A 26,985-nucleotide genomic window follows, 5' to 3' on the forward strand; every position below is an offset into this window, starting at 1 on the left:
TGTCGATGTCAGCAGGTGCGCCACGGAAATATTGACTTTAATATCAAATTAAAATATCTTATCAGCATTTGCTGAGTTTCACAGCTGCTCAGAGCCGTCTCTGCATACAGGAGATATGTATGGCAGAGTAAGCTCGCCTTCGAAAAAAAGGTGTCAGTACCCCTTTAACCCTCAATGAATATGCGGATGCACTCGCAGGAGCATCACACGATGGTCCCATAATGTTTATCTTGACGTTGGCGTTTGTCTCTGCGGCGCGATTTAAAAGTTTGCCACGTCGTATAACTTCGCTAAGTTTCCTTTGTCAGCATCTGAGTTTCGTCATCTTAATTATCGTTGGAAAAATCGATGGTGCTCCACCAGAAGGGCAGAAATACCAATTACCAGGGTTCTTTCCTTTGGTGCAACCGAACTGGGCCTTAGCCGCAGGAACGTTTCCGATGCTGTATGTGATTTCCTACGTAAGACAAAACGAATTGAATGTTAAGTTTATCTAATTTCAGTTTATTTTTTCAACCATATTGTTTGTCATTGTTTTTCCCTTGATTACATTATTGAGTTACTTCGTAAACTATTCCGAACATATTTAGATTATAAAACAATTTTATCTTTAAAATAAGGTACCGCCCGTTTCATAGCCGACCCCCCGGTGGGTTGCGCCAGGTTACTAAGGAACAACCAACCAACCATCAGCAGAAAAAAACGAAACGTGATGATTTCTACGTGGCGTAGGTGATAACCATCATCATCATTGCTTGCACGCTTTCCCGCTGTTGCCGCGTGTCGTACGAACGGGAAAAAGGCAGAAGAAGAAGAACCAGCAGAGTGCCGGCACGGGACGTTATGGACCTCTTCTCGAGTCGGCGTCTCGACGCACTCGACCTGAAAACCGCCGACTGCTTCGACTGTCAGGACGTTTTCGGCAGCGGAAGTTTCCAGCGAAGACTGCTCCTCGTGGCCGTTCTCTCCACGTTCGTCATGCACTGCCACACAGTCGCGTTCGCGCTGATCTCTCGAGACGTGGACCACTGGTGCCGGCAGCCACCTGGGCTAAACGTGTCCGCCGCCGACTGGAAGAGAGCGGCCATTCCCGTGGAAGCCGACGGCCGGTTCAGCCGATGCCTGGTCTACTCGAACCCAGGCGACGGTAACGACACCGCGACGGTCGAGTGCGACTCCTGGGATTATGACGCTGAGAGCGCGCCCACCACCATAATGAGCCGCTGGAACCTGGTCTGCCGCCATCTCTGGCTCATCACTGTCGCCAACATAGTCTACAGCGCGGGCTCGCCACTTTTCCTGATCGCGGCGGGGCACATAGCCGATCGTGGAGGTCGCAAGCCTATCCTGTGGGTGTCGATCGCCATGTTGCTGATTGTGACGTTCGCGGGCTGCTTCGCCGACACGTACAGCATGTACATTACGACCAGGTTCCTCGCGGCCGGTTTCGCCGCGGTCAACGTGACCGTAAGCCTCGTGATGCTTTTCGAAGGGTCCTGCTTCTGCGACCGCGTCCTGAAGACCTGCTTCGCTGCGTCATTCCCGTTCCTACTGTCCGACATGTGGTCTCAGCTGCTTCGGCTCAATTCGGTGCATCTGGCTTCGGCGCGCGTCAGCTGGGTTCTCCTGCAGATCGTCCTGTTGTCGCCCACTCTACTTCTCGTGGTTGCGTTCGCCATCGTCCAGGAGTCGCCGCGGTGGCTCATCGCCAGTCGGGACCTGCAGAAAGCCGGCGCAATCATACTGTACGCGGCCGAGATCAACAACTTCCAGCCGCTGAGCACTAACTTCCCGATCAACATGGTGAGAGCCGAGGATGCCAAGAACGAAGAGCTGCGGGGTGCCGACACACCGGGAGGCCCAGGAGGTCCCGGGTCCGATATTCCGCGACGCGCTTTGGTTGCGCTCGCGACGCACGCCGTGATCACTTTCGCCGCTCACGTCTTGGTCCTCTCGTCCGCAGCGATGAGCGTGAGGCACCTCTGGTGGATCTCATCCGGCGCCACGATGCTGAGTTACGCTTTATTGTACACCTTCGCAGCGCGAGCGGTAGCCATGACACAGCTCCTCAGCGTCAGCCTCGTGACCCTGATAGTGCTGGCGTGCACCATGAGCGCCATACTTGCGGCACTCAGTCTCGCTCCTCTTGTGGCGGCCATATTCGTCGCGGCTAAGGCTGTCGCCTACTTCGCAATCGTCGTGCACACTGTGTATGTCGTCGAGGTGTTCCCCACTCCGGTGCGAGTCACGGCGTTGAGTTGGGTGTCGGCGTGGGGCCGCGTGGGTGCCATTATCGCTCACCCGACGTCCAGGCTTCAAGACGCGGGCCGCGAAGACCTGAGCCTGGCGATAGCTGCAGCGTTGCTGTTCGCTACGCTGATGGCATTTCTCGCTCTGCCTCCCAAGCCACCGTCCGAGAAGTTGGCGACTCGCAGGACCTCGACGTCGCGCAAACCTTGCGCAGAACTCGGAAATCTCGCGGCACGCAGGCTTTCGACGTCTAGCAAACCAAGCATTGAAGTCATGAAGGAAACATTGCAGCTGCAGCCGCTGCCGACGCCGAGCCGCAAGAGTTCCAAGAGTCGTTCCAGCTCGCTGAGTTCCTCGAAGTCAAGTCTCGCCTTCCCATCAGAGAACAACAAGCAGCATAGACATAGCTGAAAGATGTCCAGTCCGTCACCCAACTTGGTTCCTTTGAAATTCTAACACAATACTTTTCTGGTTCCCCTTTAATTTCACAAAAGCAGCGACTTTTACAAACTTTCGTGCGAATGCATTCTTAAGACTTCTTGATTAATTCTGCTTATGAACGCCGATTTAAGCTGATGCGAAGTTTTTGCCATCGGGAAGGCATGCAGTACCGTTTTGTCGTATATATAACGGGAAGGGCGAATGCAGTGCATGTTATTACCGACCTTTATTTCAATTTGGTGTGATCTCACGTATCTGTCCAAGTTTACGTTTCAATGAAGTTCGCACGCATTTCCCGCGTGCATTCGCAGCAGGGGCGTAGCCAAGGGGGGGTTGGGGGGTTCAACCCCCCCCCCCCGAAAATTTTTCAGTTTTGCTTGCGTATATATGCACGCACACATACAAACGCACGCACGAACATACATAAAGTATGGTTGAAACCCCCCGAAAAAAATTTCTGGCTACGCCCCTGATTCGCAGTGACTTCGAAGTGGCCACGTTCTTCTGCGAGTGGTTTCTGTGCCAGAGGAGCGAGTTGTATTAACAGCGAAGCTATTTAAGGCAGACGTAATTTGTGTGGCCTATACTGTACTGCCTATCAGGTATATGCCACAGAAATTGGGTGAATCCCACTACTTGCCACTGGTCCACTAAAAATGAAAAAGGGAAGAGTTATCCCAACAAACGGGTATATGCCACAAAACTCTGTGCGGCCTATCTGAAAACTATCATCATCATAAACGGGCCTGTGCCACATAAATTCGGTAAAACCCACTACTCGCAAATGGTCCACTAAAAAAAGAAGGCAACAGTTAGCCCAACACTATAGGGAACGGGTATGTGCATAGGCGTGCGCAGGGTTCCCCTTCAGGGGGGGGGGGGGGCAAGGTTCATCGCAGCGTCCCCTCCCAATTATGTCAATGTATGGCGCTGACATTGCGCCCCCCCCCCCCCCCGAGTCGCTGCGCCCCCCTCCCTATTATGTCAATGTGTGGGACTGACTTTGCACACCCCCTCTTAGGTGAATATGGGGGGGGGGCACCTCCTGCCCCCCCCCCCCTTTTGCGCACGCCTATGGAATGTGCCACAGAAATTGGGTAAATGTCACTACTCACCACTGGTCCACTAAAAAGGGGGAAGGCAACAGCCCAACACTAGGGAACAGGAAACGCAACGGCGGCTGCGAAAAGACTCCGAAGCGATGGAAGGCCGCGAACGACGAACTGCCCGTATAAATTTATGAGAGGTGCGAACGCTTGGTTTCAGCGCGAGTTTCTGTCTCTGGAGTTTCGACATCCGTGTCGTGTCTGTGACTGCATGAGAGGTGCGAACGTTTGGTTTCATCGTGGAAGGCCTACGCCAACGACGACGTTCCCGTAGATTCATGAGAGGTGCGAACGCTTGGTTTCAGCGCGAGTTTCTGTATCTGGAGTTTGGACATCCGTGTCGTGTCTGTGACTGATGAGGTGCGAACGTTAATTTGGTTTCAGCGCGGAAGGCCTACGCCAACGACGACGTTCCCGTAGATTCATGAGAGGTGCGAACGCTTGGTTTCAGCGCGAGTTTCTGTGTCTGGAGTTTGGACGTCCGTGTCGTGCTTCGCTGGACATTCACGTTCGCAGGGCGGGAGGGCGGCCATTTCTTTTCCTTCTCTTTCCCTCTTTTTCTTGTATCTCTGTTTTGTATCTGTTTCTTTCCATTTCTTTCTTTCTCTCTCCATCTATGTCTCTCTCTCTATCACTCTCTCTTTCTTTGTTTCTTTTTCTTTCTGCCTGGCTGTCTGTTTCGCTACCTCATTGTCGTGTCTGTTTCTTTCTATCTCTTTAGATGCGAAGCATCTTATGGCGGAGTTCAATCCGGTGGTGGTGGTGGTGCGCGGCGTGGCCACCCTTACTGCGTATGCGCTGACCCTTTCCCCAGACCTCCTCTCCTACTTTCCCCTCTCCACTTCCCCCCTGAAACGCGGGCTCGACATGCCGAAATGCTGCTTTGGCATTTCGGCATGTCGCCTTTATCTTTTGCGGTGCTCGCTAGCTCGTTTACGACGAGTGAGGGACAACGCTCAACCCAGGAATGGGACCTGCGCTCTAAAACTACCCCCATAAAAGCCCAGCATCTTCTAGAAACGTAGCGCAGGAAAACATTGAATTCTAAAATCGCGGCCAATGCATGCCAGCCATAAAGTTCTCCGGAGTCAGGACAGTTGCGCGTGGGACAAAATATTAAAGCCCAGAAAGATGGTTGAAGAAGCTTTCTCCCATGCAAACCCATGCAAACTGAATCAAAGCCCGAAGCCAACGACCACGTATGCAACGAACGCAAGAAATGCGGTGCACAGGGGCGTAGTCAGGGGGGGGGGGGATGGGGGTTCAACCCCCCCCCCCCGGAAATTTTCAGTTTTGCTTGCGCATATACACATACAAACACACGCAACAACATACGTAAAGTATGGTTGAACCCCCTCCGAAAAAAATTTCTGGCTACGCCCCTAGCGGTGCATATGTGGTTTGATTGCTTGTGTATGATTGTGCTTTTTTGAACGTTGAAGTTGAATGACGACACATTTTGTTGCATTTCCTTTATTCTAGATTATGTAGCCGTTGATTACACGCACACACTCACTCACACTTTCCCTGACGACTCTGCATTTGCACAGTATCGCACTGTGATCGCTGTGGTAGGCGGTAAGATGCTCTGCCATCGTAACGTACGTGACACAGCCTTCTTGCGATTAACGCAGAACTGGCGTTGCGTCGTGGGTCTCTGCAGCGTCTTCACTTTCAACGAGTAGCGATCTCTCGATCCATTTGCCACACGAGAATCGGCGTACTGTGTTCACAACGAGACGTGTTCGGTCTGATGTACACGCTGACGATCACAAGACCAGTAGAGGGCTGAGTGAAAGTAATCTCCTTATGCTCTGGCAGTGCCCGGCGTTACTTAGCGCAAAGTTCAGCACAGAAGAGGACTGGGAGAGGGCTCTTAAAAGCCGCGAGCTCTCAGTCCAGCTCTCGGCAGTCCAGGAGGCCTGCGAACGGGCGAAAGGCCTGCGAACGGTCTTCCAGTACCGGCGTGGGCGCGGCCAGCAACTGCGGCGGACTCCCCTTCGGGGGTTGTCTGATCGGTGTACTCCAGGACCAAAGTTCATTTCATCATCAGGCGTTTCGGCTGCACAAGCGTCTGCCACATCGTTAGGTGCTTCGGACAGGTCCTCCGCGTCCGGAGCCATCGATAGGAAGTGCGACCCCTGCACCAGATTAATGTTCATTGCGTCTTCGTACAGCATCGTCTGCACATTGGCGTTCACCGCCTCGTGCTGTCGATGGCTTCAACCAGGGGCGTAGCCAAGGGGGGGGGGGTTGGGGGGTTGAAACCCCCCCGAAATTTTTCAGTTTTGCTTGCGTATATATACACGCACACATACAAACGCACGCACGAACATACATAAAGTATGGTTGAGCCCCCCCCCCCCCCGAAAAAAATTTCTGGCTACGCCCCTGGCTTCAACGCAGACTCTATACGATGAGGGCACAACACGTACGAAAGTATGAGTCGTCTGCTGATCTTCTGTAAAGATACGCGCGCGACCACGCCCGACTGGTCAACCAGGGGCGTAGCCAGAAATTTTTTTCGGGGGGGGGGGGGGTTCAACCATACTTTATGTATGTTCGTGCGTGCGTTTGTATGTGTGCGTGCCTATATACGCAAGCAAAACTGAAAAATTTCGGGGGGGGGGGGTTTGAACCCCCCCAACCCCCCCCCCCCCCTTGGCTACGCCCCTGTGGTCAACGTACACGTATAGGCACTATAGTACACGTTTCCTGCCGCACTCGCGCAGCACCCCCTCCGGCTCGTTTCACCACTGCTTGAGGCGCGTTCGTCAGCAGCGTTCGCGCGCTTTCACTCGCACAGAGAATATATACGACGCGTGGGGCCATCATCGATTTGGACTTCATACGGAGCATGACGGCGACGGCTAAAATGCGCTTGGATCGAGTGTGTTCATTAACGCAGTAAAAGGCAAAATCGGAGGTTTAGGGACAGGGGCGTAGCCAAGGGGTTGTTGGGGGGTTTAACGACCCCCCCCCCCCTAAAATTTTCAGTTTTGGTTGCGTATATATACACGCACACGTACAAACGCACGCACGAACATACAAAAAAGTATGGTTGAACTCCCACTGCCCCCCCCCCCCCTCGAAAAAAATTTCTGGCTCCCCAGTTTTACCCCAGTTTAGGGAGGACATCGTGCACGTGGCAAGAAGACGCCCCATTTACTCCCTTAATTTTTACACCCTAAAGCGAGTCGTATTTGAGGCGTTTTCTTGCCACACAGCAATAATAATAAATTTCGCGTCGTTTTCTTGCGTTATCGTCGTGCGTAATAGCACGAAAGCAGTGAGCGCAAAGTTTTCGAGATAGGAAACGCGAGCCATGACGGCGTGCATGCATACAAACTGACAGTCTTGATCGTTGCCTCGACACGGCAGTCATGGCCTTGACAAATGGTTGGTTTTTAAATAGTTTTTATGTACTTTATGCGAATAAAGCGGGAATAAACTGCCTTCGCAAGTTTTGCGCACTGTGTAGTATATATTTTCTGCCGCCAGGTGGGTCAACAATTTCAAGATGGCGGCTGTCAGTTAACTTGGCAAGCCGCGCTGTTTTTGTTTTGCTTCTCGGCTACGAATATCTGGCAGAGCCCGTGACATCTGTGTGTTCGAGATGAGGGCCGTTTCATTTTTAGATAAAGTAGAGTACGAATTTGTTGGCAACTTTATGCAGCACGCAATATGTCTCGGAGATGTTGACAATGACAAGGTGAGGCTTTTATCAGGGTCGCACATTTGCACGTTTTCTTCCCCACCAAGGGTGTCGTCGTGAGGCGTGCTGAATGGAGCGAGGGTTTTCAGCCTCACTAAGCCCATTTAAAGTCGCCATCGCAGGATCTCAAGTAGTGGATATCCGAACAACTGTTTGTACGGCGTTACTCCGGGTAATCTCCGGGAGGGTGCGTGTTGGGAAGGCTTGATACGACCGACGCATTGTTTTGCGACGTGCTGCAGTGATTATACATGATTTATTAAAAAAAAAATGCCTCACTGATTGCCTGTAAAGGGATCAAGATGCAATGACAATCGGTAAGGAGGATCCACGTCTTATGTGATAAGTATGTTTGTGCGAAAACTTAACCATGGGTTCATGCGTTGACAACGCGTTGCGCTATGTAGAGACGGCCAATTCACTGAAATTTTCGCTGACATGAGGTGCGGGCAGGTAAGTGTGGTCGAGTGTCATTTTGTGCTCTGTATCCCATGGTGGAAAAACATTACGGGGGGGGGGGGGGGTGCACGGGCTCGGTGTGCCACCCCGTGGTTACGCCACTGCTTGTAATCATTGTCGTAGACAGGAGGGCTGGGCGGCTCGAACTTACCTCGAAATTTTTCAATTTTGCGTGTGCATATATGCACGCACGAACTTACCTAAATGGTGGTTGGTGGAGCTGACGCGGGGATGGCTCGGTAGCGATGGTCATTTCACTGTTTAATTGGCACTACCGGGAACACCTTCACTGAGCCCTAGAAGCTGTAAAACGCAGTTCTTCATAGAGGACCGAGGCGCGAGCATAATGAACAATGAAACCACAGTATTGTGCTCAAAATATTCGTACGCTACCAAACCGCCCTTCCCTCCAGCATGTACTTTGAGCAAGCAACCAGTTTCACTACTGATGTCATTGCATAGACGCAAGGGAAGATGACCGGTGAACATTCAAAAAAGCCAGTGAAAATAAAAGAGGGTTGCAGAAGACGCAAATCAATAATTACGGAGCTTGTTCTATTTTTGCATGTATACAATGTTCATCAATGTTGTGATTCATCGCTTTTGGTATTCATCATGAAAAAGACATGGCATGCAGACATGGACGCAAAAGAAGAGAATGAGACAACGTTGAGTACCGGCACACTGTGGTGGAAAAGAAAGCAAACACAGAACTTACCTGTGCAACTCTGTTGTTCTAACTTCATTTCCAGTACTCTGAGCTTTAGCGCATAAATTTGGTGTCCGCTCTCTTTTATGCTGCGGTGTGCTCTTACAGCTCATAGTCGGCATTTTGTGTTGTCTTCCTCTCATCTCCTGTGTCCGTGTTTGCACGCTTCACCCTCTTTCAAGATGAATGGCTACCAACTGGCTCAACTTTCTTGTAATTCGAAACATTTTTTTCAGTAGCTCCTTAAATTTTTAGGGCAGTAAGTAATCACTGTAATCAATTACATTTTTTAAGGAAGTAATTGTAATCTTCTACTTTTGCATGATGTGCATTCCATCTTTTGCCCGCGGTGGTAGCTTAGCACGCAAGGTGTCCTGCTAAGCTTAAGGACATGGGTTCGATTCCCAGCCATTGCGGCTACATTTTGATTGGGGTGAATTGCACAAAACACCTGCATGCTTATATTAAGGTGTACGTTAAACTATCCCAGGTGGTTGAAAATTATCCGGAGACCCCCGATTTTGGCATGTAAAACATGAGCAGTTATTATAACCATATTGTGGTTTTGACATATAAAACCTCAGCACTTATTATTTATGTTTCTACTTTTCTTTCGCTCTGATGGAATTTTGGAGCAGCCAGTAATATATCTGTGGCCACAAAGACGTGTTTTTGAGTAGAATACTTGCAGTATTACCTGGAGGGAAATCTGGTGACATCGTCTATGCAGCCTTCTCAGCAGGCACTGTAACACCTTGGAAGCGCCAGCATTGAACTTAGAATAATGCCTGTATGTTGGTCAACTTTGCTAGTCTCGGAACATAGTCGTGTCAACGCAAATGATGAAATCGTTGCACGAAGTATTTTTTTCCCAGGAATTTTAGGGTAGCTAATACCAAACAAGCTGCTAGTTGTCTACGCTTGCAACACTATTGTTCATCACATGGCTAAGCACCATCTGTGTGCAAGTTTTCTGCGCTCGCTATTTTTGCTTTATTTCATGTGTCTGTTGTCATAAACGCCACTGTCATGATGGCAGACAAGAAAAAGTGACGCATATGTATCTAGTTGCATCCTCTTTTGGAGGAGGCTCTTTTTTTTTTTTTTTTTTGTAAGGGAACTTATTCGTTTTGAAGTTGTACAACAGCGTCAATAAGGCAGCATAATTTGCAACCAACCAGCATAATTACTAGGGCACGCTGAGATGCCCAAGTGGTTATGTGATGCATCTTGAAGAAAACGCCGTGATTTGTGGTTCTCAGGCAATTAATTTGTGCACAGACTGTGCTGATGTCTGCACAGCATTGAAAATGCTCTATTTCCTGTCAAAAATAGAATGACAATAATTTGCTGCACATTCTGTACTCCACGTACCTTTCTATTTCAAATTTCTAAGACTGAAATGAGAACTTCAAGGAAAGCATTCTCAATATGCACGGGAGATAAAGAGCATAGTGGGAGCACTAAGTGCCCTTGGTTTGCAAGAGTTTCTGAGCATCTAAAGTTCATTATGTGTGAAAGAGTGTGTAAAAGGTGATTTTTGAATTTTTGGAGAAAAATTTGGACTAAGAAATCACAATTGTTGCTACATTTGGCTCTCTCTTTGTATGCATTGTTAGCATTTATTCTTCTACTGTTATTGTGCTGACCTTACCTGCTGTTGCAACATTGTGGCGCTTGTGCTGCACTGCTAAGCAGCAGGGTGCAGGTTCGATTTGTGGCCATGGTGACCGTATTTCAATGGGCCGAAATACAAGAACACTTGTGTACCTAGGTTTATGTACAAGAGTGGTCAAAAGGTTCCCAGGCTGCACTGCCTTAGAATTAGATGAGACAGTGGCCTGGGAACTTTTAACCACCCCTGTACATATTAAAGGGGCCCTGTAACACCTTTTAGATGCGAAGTATCTTAAAGGGGTCATGAACCACTTTTCCAAGTAATGATCTAATGGCCTCAGTATCGGAGTGTACTGCCTCCCGAATCGATTGCCGCAAAAATTTCTCGAATCCGTCAAGAATCAGCGGAGTTACGGGGGTTCGGCGCACGCTCCCAGCGCTTTCTCTCTTTTCTCGTGCCGACGATCGCACTGGAAGCTAGACAGGGAGGGATGGTATGGGGGAAAGAAGTTACGCCAGCGCGCGTCATGAAACGCGATCGCTCTCCCGCTGTGATTCGCTTGCGCGAGTGCGGCGCCGGCAAGTGGCGGCATTCCGCGGCAAGAAGCGCATCTGATCCGAACGCCGCTCTCGATTTACGTCGGCTATCGGCCAATAAGCATGCTATGTCTTTGCGACGTACAGCGGACAGACGGCCCGCCCACCGACGAGAGTGAGAACCGGCCTCTGTTTGAAAAGAGGGTGCCTGGGGAAACGGCAACTTCGTGCTCCGCTTGTGGCCATTACGCGGCGCGCACGACTGTAATATTTGGCAGAGCAGTTCATAGCCGTGTCAGCTTTCCGCAGGATGTGTTTTTTCAATCAGCCCAAGGGGTGCTTCATGACCCCTTTAAGGTCGAGCTCAATCCGGCGGTGGTGGTGGTGGTGGTGGTGTGCGGCGTGACCACCCTCACTGCGCATGCGCATACCCTCTCCACTTACCTCCTCTCCACTTCCCCTTCCCCTCTACCCCTCTCCACTCACCCTCTCCCTTTCCCCTCTCCACTGTCACTCTCCACTTTCCCTTTCCACTTTCCCTCTCCACTTTCCCTCTCCCATCCCCCTTTCCACTCTTCCTCTGAAACGCGGGCTAGACATGCCGAAATTCTCTCCTGCACAACGCCGCGATGAGCTCGAGCGCTTGCGCGTCCCCTCCCCTTCTCTCTCCTCTCCTACGCTGCCCCCCCCCTCTCGCCCGCCTGTCGACCGCGTTCCCCGCTCGCCCTGTGAGAATTAACGGCCAGGCTAGATGGAAGACACGACGCGCGTAGCGTCCCTCTTCGCGTTCCACGACGCGAGGTCGGTAGCATGCCCAACGAACGCCAACGGAACGCGATTGTGCAAGTACTCCGGCTTCGCATCGCCTCATGGTCCCCTTTAGCGGGAGATGGCGTAATTTTTTTAATACCTCTGTCACACAGCCACCACCGAACTCCATTTCACTCCGTTCGGCATTTAACTCCCTGATGGAGCATTACGAGAATGAAGTTGTGGCCATGCTACACAGCTCGGTGCAAGCTTTCGATGGTTGCCGCATGGGGCAGAAACAGCGCTGCTGCGCTCGTCGAAATGTCCAATTTTTTGCCTGTGCAGTCGCCTTTAAAGCAACTAAAACTTTTTGTGTGTTGATGAAGTGCTCGGAATCACTATTGCTGTCACAGTGCTTGTGCGTGCGCCTCACACGTGCAGAAACAAATATGGCGCGACGCTTCACAGCGGCTGATGTCCGAAAAAATACAACTGAAACTTCCACTACGGGTCGTGAAATTGTGCGCGCTCTTGTTGTGCGAGACGGGGCTCGAAAGATGGCGCCAGGCCACGACCACTGTGCGAGCCGAGCCGGCCGGTGGCCGGAGCTGTAATGGGACACCGAAGTGGACCCCCTGTGGTGAGCGCGGGAGTGCGACTGCGCGCGGGCCCCGAGAGAAAGCAGAAGAGGGACGGCTGTGCAACTGGAGAGACGCCGTATTCTTGTCTCTCCAGCAGTTTTTCTTTACTTTAGCTAAATAAACGTTGTTATGTTAAAGTAACCGTTGTGTATTTTGCCAGTCTTTCCCTCACGTCTCCCGAATCATCGTTTTGCATCTAACAATTCAGAAGTGGGATAGCGTACGCCCAGAAGTCAACATCGAACCCAACCATGCCTGTCACTCGCAACGGAACATCTTCAACGGCCCCGACAAGCGAAGAAGATGGCGAATGGCGGAGCACCGACGGCGGGGAAGGCAGCGCAAGCCGAGGCGTGCCCGACAGCGCATCGACCAGCGGCACCACTACGACACCCGCACCAGCGTTCGACATGGCGGCAGTCCTTCAAGCCACCGTACAAGCAGCAGTGAGGGAAGCCATCAACGGGATCGCGCAGCTCCAGTCGCAACACGCAGCAGCCATGCCTGTAATCGGCGCGGGAGAGACATCGCGCCTGGTTCCTTTGTTCGACCCAACTTCGTCGGACTCGTCAACCGTCGACGCGTGGATTCGACGTGTGGACGACCTAGCGGAAGTCTACCGTTGGACCGACAGAGTAACATCTTGCCATGCGCTCGCAAAGTTGCACGGACCGGCGAAGATGTGGTACGACTCCCTCCTCTCTGTTAACAAAACTTGGCCCGAGTGGAAGGTGGAGCTCAAACGTGCCTTCCCCACGACAGCAGGAATGCAGAGGCTTCATCGGGAAATGGAGGACCAAATCTATAAGCGAGGTGAGCCCATCGAGTGCTACTATTATGACAAATTGGCAAAAGCACGTCGTTGCAACCTGAGCGATGAGGCATGTATCGAATATTTGATCACCGGCCTAAACAATCAGGACACCATCCGAGCCATCAGCACCCGCACGTACGACTCTCCGGAGGAGCTTCTGTGTTGCCTCAAGCGTCTCGAAGAGCGCGTCGGAGCTGTCGGCTCCCGGGACATAAAACATTCGAAGGCGAGCGAATTTCGGAATCTTGCGGGCCACGGCAACAACGAAAACCGAGCCGCGGACAGGGCCTTGAACGAGAGTCAACAAAACCAACAAAACTTAGAACCGAGGAGGGAGACCGAACCGTCCGAACCGAGGAGGAAAACCCCCCCTTCCGAAAAAGGAGGGCTGCGCTGTTTTAACTGCAACAAGTACGGTCATCTCTCTCTCAACTGCCCGAGTCCGCAGCGGAGGGCGAGGTGCAGCATTTGTAACCGAAGTGGACACGAAGCTCAAGACTGCAGGGAAAGGGAAAGCGGGCCGCGCCTCTTTCAAAGCATGATGGATCTTAACAGCCATGCAGCGGATGCGGCTAACGAAAAGTACTTCATGCTGGCTGCAGTTAACGGGAGCGAACTGAGAGCGTACGTTGACCTCGGCAGTCAGTGTGTCACAATTCGGCGTGAAGATGCCGATCAGATCGGGATCAAATACTCATTGATAGGGAAGCCGCTGACCATCGGGGGCTACGGGTCAGGACGTGTGACGCCGTGCGGTGAGGCGAACGTTAACCTCACAGTCGACCAAGCAACAGCCAACGTCCCCGTGCTGATTGTGCCGAACGAGTCACAGGCGATTCCTGTCATCGTTGGACAGCCCTTCACTGAGCAACCTCACGTTACGATTGTGAGGCGACGGAACACCGTGCGGATCTTCGAGGAGGAGAAAAATGTGGACGAACGTGACGACACGCTACAGTACCTCGAAATTCCGGATCTTCCGAGGCGCCCGGAGTGCCTTTGGGCCAAAAAGTCAACGGTGGTTCCGCCGAACTACGTTGGGTTTCTCAAGCTCTACGTTACGGGCAGCGAAACCAACGCAGATGTCTTTGTGGACGCCCAACTCAGGTGCCAAGAGGGGCGCGAACATTGCGTACCGCGTTGCGTCGTCAGCATGGATGCGGCGAACGAGGCGTCCATTCCTGTGATGAACGTTTCGTATCAGGCACTCAACATCAAAGCCAACGAGCAGGTTGCGCGAGCGGAGGTGTGCTACCTCGATGAACAGCTGATGCAGGGCGTGAAACCGAGCTGCAGCGCCATGCAACCATGTTCAACGGTGAGCGCGAAAGTCAAAAAGGGCCCAAGCGTCACACCGAAGCACCGTGAGAAACTCGACCGAGTCATCGAGGAGTATCGCGACTGTTTTTCTGACAGCGTCGCAGAGACTGGCCGCACCAATGCAGCGGAAAAGAAAATCAAAATTACAGCCGAAGAACCTGTAAGGTATTGTTCATATCGGCTTTCCTTTGCGGATAGAGAGCCTGAAAAGGTGATCACTGATCGCGGAACTGCCTTCACGAGCGCCAAATTCAAGGCAACGTGTGACGTCTTCAGCATCAAGCACGTGAAAAACGCCACTGCGACGCCACGAGCTAATGGTCAAGTCGAACGATACAATCGCATGATTACCCCAGCGGTCGCGAGCTTGACGAAGAACACGGACGGCAAAGACTGGGGCACGGCTTTACCTCAGGTGCAATGGGGAATCAACAACACGCTTCATCAAGCTACGAAGACCACTCCGTTTGGACTGCTGTTCAACTATAGGCCACGGAACATCAATGCCGACTGCGTGGATGACGCTCTTGCCGAGGAATTCAACCGTCAGGTAGAGGCCAAGCGAACATCTGCGGCCGAGAGCATTCGCGAAGACCAACGGAAACAGCAGGCAAGATACAACAAGAAACGTTCAGAAGCGCCGACTTACGAACCGGGAGATGTCGTTTTGGTCGAGCGAGAGCCTACAGCGTGTGGTGAATCAAGGAAACTCAAGGAGAAATACAAAGGACCGTACATCATCACGGCAAAACTGCCCAACGACCGATATCGCATCGGGATGCTGCTCAGTGCACGACGCGGGATGAGAGCATACAGCAGCATCGCTCCAGTGGACAAGCTAAAGCTGTGGGGCCAGGACGAGATCGACACGGATACTTCAGACAGTGATTCCGACCGGGGCGGTCGGTAATTGCAGGACGGCCGAGTGTGCGCGCTCTTGTTGTGCGAGACGGGGCTCGAAAGATGGCGCCAGGCCACGACCACTGTGCGAGCCGAGCCGGCCGGTGGCCGGAGCTGTAATGGGACACCGAAGTGGACCCCCTGTGGTGAGCGCGGGAGTGCGACTGCGCGCGGGCCCCGAGAGAAAGCAGAAGAGGGACGGCTGTGCAACTGGAGAGACGCCGTATTCTTGTCTCTCCAGCAGTTTTTCTTTACTTTAGCTAAATAAACGTTATGTTAAAGTAACCGTTGTGTATTTTGCCAGTCTTTCCCTCACGTCTCCCGAATCATCGTTTTGCATCTAACAAAATGCTTCGCAAAAAAAGACCATAGTTTTTAAAATTATAATTGAGCTCATTAGGACGATTTTGCTAGTGCGGTTTTCAGCGTAACAGTAGCTGGCTGGGAACGAGAGTACTCCATCGAGCCGAAATGGTCATTACTGAACTCCCTCCACCAAAAGCTCCATTTAACTTCCTCAGCGAAATGGTGACCGTGTGACATGAACCCCATCTTAGAGCACTGCACAGGCCAATTTTGCCGGCCCAGGCCCGGCCCGAGAACGCCATGCTCTGGCCCGCCCGAGCCCGGCCCGGTGTTCTTAAATGTGGCCCGTACCCGGCCTGGCCCGTTTAGGACACGCCTCGCCGGCAACAGAAAAAGCTCTTTCACAGTGCGCGTTGTTGTGCCCGCCGCCGTGCGCTCTTTTCCCTCGTTTCTGTTTGCTGTTTTTGTGCTTTGCTTACATCTGCGATGACGTTCGGCAGAGTCGAGTGAGTATACGTGACTGTGGGAGCTACGTGCGGTAATTCTAGCATATGCCATGTCTGATGTCAACGTAAACGGCGTCCGCGCGCGTTGGTGTCGTTCGGTTGCTCGCACTCGCATGTGTTTAACTGAGTATTTAAGGATGGGTTACGTTTTTAAAACAGTAATCAGTAATTGCCCTGACTGCCAGAGGATGGGCTTGGTTGTGGGAATATGCCAGCTGTTTATTCTGAAAGCAAATTTTGAAGCGATTTCTCAGATATAAGTGCTTTCATTCGTGCATAGCCATGCCTAAGCGAAATGAGGTCCCCGCCATGTTTTACGTGAAAATTAGTTTTCATTGCGAAGCTATTTAGGAACACTCGTGTCAGACGTGTGTACAGTAACGGTGTGTTGAATAAAGGGTGGTTTAAATAAAACTAATCAGTTTGTGTGTGTGTTGGTTATTCCCAGAATCCCGGATAGCTTGTCTAGCCTCATCACTCCACTTGTGAGCCACTCTCGGGGAAACTAGTGGCGCTGTGGTCTGGCGCCTCACCACTAGTAATGGAAAAATCAACAACGGCGTTCGCCCTGTGATAAGAGTCGCTCCGCATCTTGCACTTAAACTGCACGAAAAACAGCTCCTGAGATATTAATGACTCACAAGTCACGTGGACCAGTCTACGGAGTCACGCAGGCGAAAACAGGCGCAGCAGGCACGCGAGCGTAGCTGCATACTCAAAATGTTTCCCTAGATTCAAACGCGCACATCTTATATACACTAATCTAGGCAGTTTACCGTTGCTTTCCTTACATGGTAACCAAGAATGTCTTTCACTCACTACGTGGAAACTTATATTAGGCGTTTCTTGAAATTACGTGTAGCATACCGATGGAGAAAAATTGTAGACGTCTTGTACTGTGCAATTTCTGTGCATGCCATGCACTCCAGGTGGTTTAAATTACCCGGAGCCCTCAACAACGGCGTCTCATATTGCATGGGTCGCTTCGCGAAGTTAAACCCCACAAAACAACAAAAACAAAGGCAAACAACGTACACACACAATTATACAGATACGTATGAGACCCGGGCCTAATACGGGCCTGGCTCAGGCCCGAGCCCGAAGATCACGGGCTCAAGCCCGGCCCGGGCCCGATCCAACAATCCCTTACCCGGCCCGGCCTGGTCCGGGCTTTCGGGCCGGCCCGGGCCCGTGCAGTGCTCTACTCCGTCTCCCTCGAGGAAAAGACAAGGGAGTTAAACGGAGTTCACGGGTGCCCGTGTGAGGGGTATAACATGTTCAGGAAATGCTGCCGATTGGTAGTTAAGGCTCCTGTGAAGATGTGGACAAAACATCATAGTGCTGCACACGGCATGGAATTTAAATTAAGTTGCAAAGTTGGCTAGAAATTGCTCGCTCTTCTCTCGACTAGTGATGCCATAAGCTCAGTTTGGCTTATACAGTGATTCCACTCCTGCGCCAACTGTGCCAAAGTGTGCCAAATTGTATTTACTGTGCCATCCTGATAATATCGACGAAAATTGCGCCAAACTGCGCCAGAGTCTCAGGTTTGGGGGCGTCTATCACCGGCGATCGCACCGGCGGCGCGTCAAAGCATGTGCAGCTTGATCTTGGGGCCGTCAAAGTTACAATCACGGACCAATAATTATTCCGTTGAATAAACAGCGCTCGCGCATGCGTGCCGAATAAGCCATGATGCCATGCACGGTGCCGACGCAGCTTTTGTTGTGCAAGTCGGCTCGACAACAAAACACGCTCTCCGCAGATGCTCGTGACGTCTAGGCCAATTGGCAGCGTGGAAGTGTGGCTGCGATTGATGGTGGACGTCGCCGCTTCCAGAAACGCTGCTGATAGCTTGTTTCAAGCGTCGCACAGCACGTAATGAAAGCAATGCTCAGTAATAACTACACGCGTGCTGCTAAAAGGTCTGTCACTTCTGTTTCTGGACATCGCGGAATCAAGTCTGGGTTCACTAGCAATAGGTATAGGGAACAATATCGAATTCTTCGTGCTTCGCGTCTATGGAAGAGCACGTGAACGGTGCAAACGCACTGACACTTTTCCTCAGATATCCTTTATCCATGGGTCTTCATACAGAAAGACTTTTTCGTAATTTCTTCCACCAGCACATCCGGGTTTGTAATCACTCTGCGGTAAATACCCCTAAAAGGCCCTGCCCCTTCGAGCTCGTCAGTGCTATAGGGTTCCGAAATGAACTTATTGCTTGCTTTTTTTAAGGAAAGTCACAGCTCCACCGCAAGGATGAAGCAATGAATGCGATAGCATGAATCCCATCTCGCGTAACTTTTCAAAACGCTAGAGTAAGCGAATACGGCCGTTCCAGGGAGAGATGCTCTTTCCGCACAGTGGCTTTGCGTTGAGAGCGCAGCACGTAGAAGAGCATACGAGCCGCCCGCTGATGGCTGCCGAGATAGCGCGCTGGCCAGCGATCGCCACCGCGCCCTTAGAATCAAAGTTCAAAGTTGCTACTCGAGCGAACCTTCCCCCTCCCTTCGTGTCTTTCCATGCTCGTGCAAGACGGCCGGGGCGTTTCCTCTCTTTCGACGGCAGGCCGTCTGAGCAGGGTGATGTTGCGCATGCGCCCTCCGAGCGACGGAAATGGGCCAGCTCGTTTGATCTATTTTTCGGCCGCGTTTCGTCGGCCCCGCTCGCGCGCTTTTACTCGCATTAGTACATACGACGCGCGGGGTGATGCTATCAATTTGGACTTTATATGGGACATGACGGCAAAAACCCGTCGAGAGTATCCATATAATTGCTATTGCAATAAAATGTCATCTCATTAATAAAAACATGCCTCCTGGTCGGAGCAGCCGCAACTGCGTTTTAATATGCGCTGCTGTCAGTAGCGGGCCCGTCGCTGATGGCCCACTGTGAAATGGCTACGCCATGTTACACGTTCGCTCCTCGCTTTCCAGGGTCAATAGCTGACGGTTAAGAAAACTCAGTTTCGCTTAAGGGTGAAGCAACGAATGCGATACCAACAAATTGTATTGTTATACGAAGTAAGGCTAGGAGCTAACTCTTTTGGCTCTCATCTCGTGTAACTCCACAAAATGCTGGTTTATGGTCGCTCCAGGAAACGAAATGGTTTTCGGGCTGTGAGTTCTCTAAACGCGAAGTAGGCAGTGAAAGCACGGCAGATTGACGAGCCGTCTCCTGATGCCTCGAGATAGCGCGCGCGCCAGCGCCTGCTCCCTTCGAGCGATGCAGTTCCCCCACCCCTCCCCTGGCGTCCCTTCATGCTCCTTACGAAAGATGGGCGGGCCCATCAAAGAGAGACATTTCCTCTCTGTTTGATGAGCAATCGACGGCAAGCCCGCTCGCGGGAAGATGTTATCGCACGGGCTCTCCGTGCGACGGAGACGACCGGTTCGTTTAATCTCCGCTTCAGCCGCGTTTGTTTCCAGCGCTCATGATCTTTTACCCGCGGGTAGAATGCGCGGGGTGGCGCGAGGTAATGTTATCAGTTTGGACTTTATACGGAAAAGTACGGCAACGGTGACGGTGAAAACCCGCCGAGAGTGTCCATTATTTGCTATCGCAATAAAAATTGAAAAAAAAAATTGAGGAGCCATTTCACGTGGAGTGGATGATAAGCGAAGCTATTTCGCGCACAGCACAGTGGTGACATGATGGAGGACAGTTTGGTATATAAAGCCAGGTCGTTAATGGCCAGGCTGTTAACGTTCAATACGCAATATTAATGCGAAAGCGTTAGATCTATGCTTCATCAAACACGAAAATTGACCGTCGGCGGCGTCAATCGATTTATGCAAAAAATAATCATCACGTGATAGCGTCATCATGACGTCATAGATCGTGAAAAATTGTGACGTCATCACGACGTCATAGATCTTCAGAACTAGTGACGTTATCATGGCGTCATGTGTCGTAATGTCATGTGATGACGTCATCACATGACATTGCCGCTTTGCACTGCTTCCGTGATCGGTGCGCCGATCATGGAGGCAGTGCAAAACCAGGTGAGGTGCAGAATTAAAGCTTGCAGAGAGGGAGGGGAGGATCAACACATCGATCGAGGAGAAAAAAGAACCTGGCTTTCGCCTTGGAGTAGTCTTATACCCCTGTCACACAGGCAACTTAAGTGCACTTTGAGCGAGTGCACTTTGCCGGTAGTGTCATTTGCACGCTGTCGGAACGCTTAGTGACACTCGCTGCAAAGTACACTTGCCGGCAAGTGCGTTCGCCAAACTCACTTCGCTGCGACGGAGTGTCTGTCCTTGGCAGCAGTGGCTTGCAAATAAATACGCTAATGCAAAATGCGACGACCATGGTATTTTTAAACCATCGTTCTCATTATTAGGAATGCTGCCATGTATTCAAACAAATGATACTACAGCAAAAAACCTCGCTACTCTCGCCCTCGGGCAGTTTGCGGTCATGTCCGCTAGGGGTATGCGGGAGCACATGCCGTGCAATGGCTGCGTCCGTCACGTTGTTTACTTCCTTGCACATGTGCAGGTCAGTCATTCGTTAGTCATTTGCGATGGCGTGTGCCACGGTTGCTTTTCTTCATTTACTTCATATACGCGCAAAGTTCATTGTAAATTATGTTCATGCCTATAAGCAATTAAACTGCGAGCATTGCCAAAAATAACAAATATATGTTGCGTTACTGAACCATTAATTGCCACTGCCATGATTTCCAAAGCACACTTGTCTTTCTCGTGTAGCAGCGCGCCGCCAAAGTGACACTCTGTGAGCGTAAGTGCACTCGCTCAAAATGACACTAAATTTGCCAGCGTGACCGGGTTATTAGGGGAATGCATTAGGGACAGTGCGACTCTTTAGCATTCAGACACTAATGTACGTCACAGCCTTTGTCTACCACGTCTGCTGATAACCATATAGATGTACTTATAGAGTGTTATTTCATAAAGTACAATTTTATTGATCTGGTATTTTGTTTATTTGCTAGTGTCGAAAATAATCACCAAAGAGGTTAATGCAGAACACTCAACTGCATGAGCCCTTATTTTTGCATTATTGAGTGAAATATAGAGTACTCCTGAGATGATTTTTTCCATGAGATTTGCATTGAATCGAAATATTTTTAGCTCTTCATAAGAGCCCCATAATAATTATTCAGATGCTTGAACGTTAATGCAGTTTACTTCTCTAGTGCACTCCCACATGTAAAATTAGCTGCTCCAGAGTGCTCCCAAATGCAAAATTATCTGCTCCAAAGTGCTCCAAAGTGGAAATTATTGCTGCTCCAAAGTGCTCCAAAATGGAAATTTTGCTGCTCCAAAAATTGCTCCAAATCGGAAGTCCTCGGTAGCATCACTGCTTATAACATCAATTTGGCTTACATTCATTGGCTGATTTGAGCATCGTGAGCTGCATGGTTACCATGGCCGCTGCAGGTTGCTGCGTAGGCCCTTGCTGCACTTTATAGTGCTGGGATTACACGCAGTATAGCATTATACCAGCACGCTCCTGATCACACTGAGAGGGAGCCACATGTTCAAAGACAAAAGAACAGAAAGAGCTCAAGGTAATGATGTGTGCTGACGTAAGATTGTAGCTTCTTGTCCCCTTGTCGTCCCTCCTGTGTAGCTTTGAGTGCACTTGCTGAGACAAAAGCAGAGAGAAAACGCTGAAAGTGTGCGTCAAATCCCGGTAAATCTGCTCGTACTCCATGGATTCTAAAAATTTTTGTGCCAGTCGATTCATGAGGCAATAAAGTCGGATGGTGAGGTCATTCGGTGATTACTTGTAAAAGTGTCGCAGGCCCCCTTTAAGGGCACAGGGTGAGCCCTAAACGTCCCAGGCATTTTGGGCCATTTTGAGCTACCGTGTTCTCAGTGACTAAAAGGGATATCCACATAATGCATGTATAATTTTCTTCCAAATCTTCCACTCTTTTAACTGAAACAGATTTATTTAAATCTGATTAATATTAGAATTTTGGTGAACTTTTTACCAGTAGGACCTAAATTTTGAGTTAATTTGCATCTTTGGAAATTTGTAACACAAGAACTGTAAAGTGCATAATTTCAATTCTGCTTCAATAGTTGTATGCATTCATGCAAAATACAAGAAAATATAATCAGGTGGTTATATTCAGATACGTAGGAAATAATAGTACCTAAGGAACAAAAACATGGTTTTGAGATAATCGAGTTTAATGTTAGAAAACAGCTGAAAAGCGAACTACTTTGCCACAAACACCGTTCAACTCTTTTATTTAGTAGCTACAAGCTTGTTAATCATTGCAAAGTCAATTTTTCACTTTGGAGCCTCTCATCTTGCTTGCCTTGCTTCTTTTGTGAGCTGCCGTTCAGCTCTATCCGCAATGTATCGTAGGTTGTGGTAAACTTTTTCCAGAAAATTGACTGCATTTTGGCCAGGCTTCAATCCTAATTATTTCAGAACTTTGGCTCGTGCAATACTGCCATCATTAAACGAAAGAACAACATCCACTGTCGCAATCCTTAAGACTCTGAAGCCTAAACAATGACAGCAAAGACTATGCGACTTGCACCGCAGAATTTGCACACGCAATTTGATCTAATTGCATCACAAATAATACTCGTGTCTATTAGAGCATACCCGTTGTCACCTTGCACGTGATTCGCCTCAAAGGACGCTGAAAAGGTTGAGAGGTTCAACGATGAAGTGCTTGCTGGTTCAGAGTTCAGCACCTCAGTACATCGCCGACATTTTTCGCATTTACTCGCATTTATTCGCATTTACAAGAGAACTGTATTGGTTACCACGAAATCTACACTTTCTGAATACCTTCTTTACCCTCAGCATCTCAACTTATCGACAGGCACGACAGACACAAGGTGTAATGAAGCTAGGAGCTGAGTGTTCGTACAGACACACTCCGAAGAACAAGTGCGAATGTAAAGGCGCACAGCGTCTTTGGACTGCCTTAGAAGTTATACCCGACAATTTCCTATACAGAGCTGACTCCAGACAAACAATTTGGCTTTCGTACACGTTTTTTTTTAGAAAACTGGACCATAAGCACGGAGCGCGTACTAGGGGCATGTCCTAGCATGCATGTTCACTCACCACTTGCTTTCGGAAAAACTGGTTTTCAGCCACAAAAATTACTTTTTAAGAAAAGCACGAATGTGGAAAATATGCACGAAGGGACACCCTTTCCAAATTGCAAATAAAAAGAAAGCAACTTTTTTTTTTTTCAAATTTTGCGTTACCATGTGCCCTCAAGGAACCGTAGGTGGTGAAATTAATCCAGAGTGCCCCACTGCGGCATGTCGCATTATTGTGTCATGGCTCTTGCTGATAAAACCAGGAACTTGGTTAATTAACATTGCTGTCCTTTGAATCCCTAGAACGTTGAACTGGTGGCCGGCAACCTTCAGGGGGAACTCGCTGTCTTCAAGTTCCAGCAACCTAGACCATGGGCTCTGGCATCGAACTTGGGGGCGGTAAGACCCTTGCAGAGTTCTCGTCACTTAAGGGGGGAAGTGGGTTTTTAAAAATAATCAAGATTCCCTTTACCAAATTTAATGAAACTGTGCAGCCTTGTTTAGTTTTCTTTGCCGATTCCAAATATGCAATTGTTCTTCAAATATGTCAATTAGTTCCGAAGTTAATTAAAATTAATTAGCAGTATTTCCGGGAACAATGGAACAAGAACTACTAATCGAAATCTTGCTTTAAGGGATGCTGAAGTGGTTTTGCAATTCGGTAAAACTTTGTTGTTAACAAGGACAAACCTTATTGTCGACGATGGCGTAATTTTTTTCGCTGTTGTGGCAGCAGGAGCTTTAAAATACGCGAAAGAAAAGTGCGTCTTGCTCCGCCCACGCGAACGCGCCGAAAGTGTGGGCGTGACCGGAACTACGTCATCGTCGGTAGTTTTGGCCACGGTGGTAGAATAACAGGTGGCTCAACGCGCCAGCACCGCTCCGCCAATGCGCCGCGCGTGTCACGGAGGTGCTCGAGTTGCCGCCGCTTTTCCGCAAGGTGGCAGCAACTATACTCTGGGCCGATATCTCCACTCCGGCGCATTTGAAAGCATGTGGCCAGTGTGCGTCGCGAGCATTTAAACTGCAATTTACATCTTTAACTTTTGAGAAAGAGATCCGCGGTGTATTTATTACACCAGAGAGGCCTAGAGCAACACTGAAGAGTTGCCGTCGCTTAGAACGGACGCGCCACTAATGAAAGCATGCAACGCAACCAGCATTGCAGCCACGTCTCTTCCTTTCTGCTTGGTCATCTTCGATAAATGCGGAGGCGTCCGTGGGCGCAAGCGTCCGACGAGCAATAGCGTCCCTATGTGACGCAACCAGCGTCGCAAAGTCGCAATCAGCCTTCGAGTCATGATCACGGCCAGATCACGGTGGTTGTGATTAGGTGATCCCACGGCTTGAGATCCGCTCTGATACGTCGCCTTTGTTGCGCTCTGTCAAACCAACGTGCGCGACCGCATCGGTGTTTCCGCTCACTTTGTAAGCTGGAACCACGGCTGAAACCACGGTGGCTCGATCTGTGCTGCTGATGCGGCGGCCACCATGGGACGAAAATGCTTTGCTCCAAATTGCAAGTCTGTCTACAAAACGTGCAAAGAAAAGCTGTGTCTTGTCACCGCGCCGAAAGGCGAAAAGCGACTGCAGTTGTGGATAAATGCAATTCCATGGAAAGACCGCCAGCTACAGTCCTCCGACTTACATAAGATAACGTGAAAACCAAATGCTTTTTTGCTTACTCTGTACACTCGCCGGTAGGAATTTTCACGCTTTCGAAAAAAAAAAAAATACGCGCACGTCTCTTGCAATCGGCACCCTGTGACAGTCATATCGGGACTACCCGCGTCGATTAAAAAATTTTAAGCTTCATAAAGCCTGGCGCTCTTACTTTTGCGGTCGAAGCTGGCAGACAGCCACTACAAGCTAGTAAAAGCACAAACAGCCGTTTAAAGCCACAAAATTAGCTAGAGAAACCGGTTTTTACAGCACAGCGAGAGCTTGCGGTGCGCGTCTTTCGGCCCCAAAACTCGTCGCGTAGCTAGCGGCGGCCGCAAGCAACTCGTGCAGTACGGCGACGCGCTCGCGGCGCTCGATGGGCCACCTGTTTTATTCTACTACCGTGGTTTTGGCGGAGCCGTGGCCTCCGTGACTACATCTGGCTGCGCGCGTTGGTGTAACTGATCGCGAAGGCCATGCTTTCACAGAGTTGATGGCGCCGATGACGCGGCACACCGAAGTTGACGTCACCGCCTTCGCTCAGCAGTTCAAGAAGCCCTGCGGCTGCAGCCGCTCTTTTTTTTTTGCCAAGAAATGCCATTTGCGTTCACTTCTGTGAACTCTTACATTGGTTTTCGTATTCAGCTAGGATCAAACTATGATTACACATTCTAAAGTCATTTTTTTAAAAAAGTGCTTCAGCTTCCCTTTAGGCACATAGCCGGATACTAGGAAACAAGCTTTACAGGGGTAGGAATACTATTTTGACGTGCAAACTATTAAGAATTATACAGCATATCAAAGCTTTCTGTTCAAGGTGTAGCTAGTTAGTTGTTTAATGCACGGACAATTAAAAAGACATTAAAACTGAAATACAAAAATCCGCTGCTACCCCTGCGGGCAATACTCATATAGCTCAGTAGTGCAACAAGAATCACAATTCTAGGTGCTTTGATTACTGAAAGACCACTCCCGAAAGGTTGCAAAGAGTCAACAACTCAGGTTTTGAGAAAATGCAGAAAAGCAGATAATGCCGATTTTGAACCTCATGCAACACAAAATGTAAAAATTTTTTTGTTAGATGATTAGTAGCCACCAGGCATATAACCTGCATGAGTACTGCTGCAGCATACATCATTCAACAGCCTCATAGCATGAAGAGCTCCATTTTTGTGCTTTTTTTTCATTTAGAATATAGCCTTTTTTTGTGGTATAAATTGATGCTGTGGCCGAAATATCAATCCAAGGTGTAAGAAACTTGGTCAGTACTTGCGGCAATGCCTGTATGTTACAAAAATGCTGTTTTAAAAATGATTTTTTTCATGATTTTACATCTTGAAAGACCAGTGTCCCCCTTAAATGTGCAGAAAGGCAAGCTACCTTTAGATTGCATGGCATACCTCACTGTTCACATAAGATGGCCCAAGCACACACATTTTGTCTTTGCAGTTAACGACAGTCACTTTTTATTCTGCTGCGTCTTGCTTGATTTTAGTTACCTATGTGTGCTGTCTGTGAATGTGAGCCTGTTTGATGTTTCCACCGGGGGAAGCTAGTTAAGTTCTGTGTTCCAAATAAAACAATGCCTGACGAGCGCTGTCTCTTGAATGCAGGTGGCTGCTGTGATCGTTGGCGACATCCTGAATGACTCTCAGGTGAGGTGGAGCTAGACACTGTGTGCATAAGCTTGCACATTCTGCGTAGGGTCTCTTGCTTGCTGGTGCGCGCACTGAAGTTTCTAGGTAGGAAATTCCGCAGGCACTACAACTTATCCGAGGCTGCCATAGTGAAAGCATGCATATACCGGAGAGTTGCCTCCCTTTTACGCTCATGCAGTGCCTCTCATAGAGAACAACAAAATAGCTTTAACACAGCTCTTTTTGCCCTCTTTAGTTGGCCTTGACAACCATTTTGCCATTGCTATTATCAAGAGCAGCCACCCACTGCAGCACCTGTTTAAAAAAAAAGAAGATATATCGGAAAGAAAAGACCTGGAGTTGCTTGAATAACAGCCGATTTTTGCATTGAACATTTGTGTAGTTATTGGCATATTTCTTTTGGTGCATGATAGAGACAGAAAGCATCAGGTATCATCGGTTTTGAACTGATATTTTTGCTTTTGGGTCGCTGTACTGTCTTCACAGTGAAGTAGCTTTGCTCTCTCAAGTTGATGTTTGTAGCTCGTCCACTGCTTTTTTAA

The 26,985-nt window shown here is 49.6% G+C and overlaps 2 protein-coding genes across 3 annotated transcripts in view; both read left to right on the forward strand.

Annotated features, from left to right (window-relative positions):
- Positions 1-843: 843 nt before the first annotated feature.
- On the forward strand, positions 844-2,661 carry LOC119381926 (solute carrier family 22 member 7). Its single transcript, XM_037649677.2, has one exon. It carries the CDS (start codon positions 844-846, stop codon positions 2,659-2,661), a length of 1,818 nt encoding a protein of 605 aa, XP_037505605.1.
- Positions 2,662-7,314: 4,653 nt separating this feature from the next.
- The window catches only part of LOC119383741 (KICSTOR complex protein ITFG2), an 89,905-nt gene continuing 70,234 nt past the window's right edge, over positions 7,315-26,985 (forward strand). Inside the window, exons 1-3 of one of the 2 annotated variants that reach the window (XM_037652037.2) lie at positions 7,315-7,509; positions 23,427-23,522; positions 26,399-26,440. In XM_037652037.2, coding sequence (XP_037507965.1) covers positions 7,414-7,509; positions 23,427-23,522; positions 26,399-26,440 — 234 coding nt within the window. In that variant the 5' untranslated portion in view covers positions 7,315-7,413. The remainder of the gene's footprint in view (positions 7,510-23,426; positions 23,523-26,398; positions 26,441-26,985) is intronic. The other variant, XM_037652038.2, reaches the window with a different exon arrangement.

This window comes from Rhipicephalus sanguineus, chromosome 2 (assembly GCF_013339695.2).
Source record: "Rhipicephalus sanguineus isolate Rsan-2018 chromosome 2, BIME_Rsan_1.4, whole genome shotgun sequence".
NCBI lineage: Eukaryota > Metazoa > Arthropoda > Arachnida > Ixodida > Ixodidae > Rhipicephalus > Rhipicephalus sanguineus.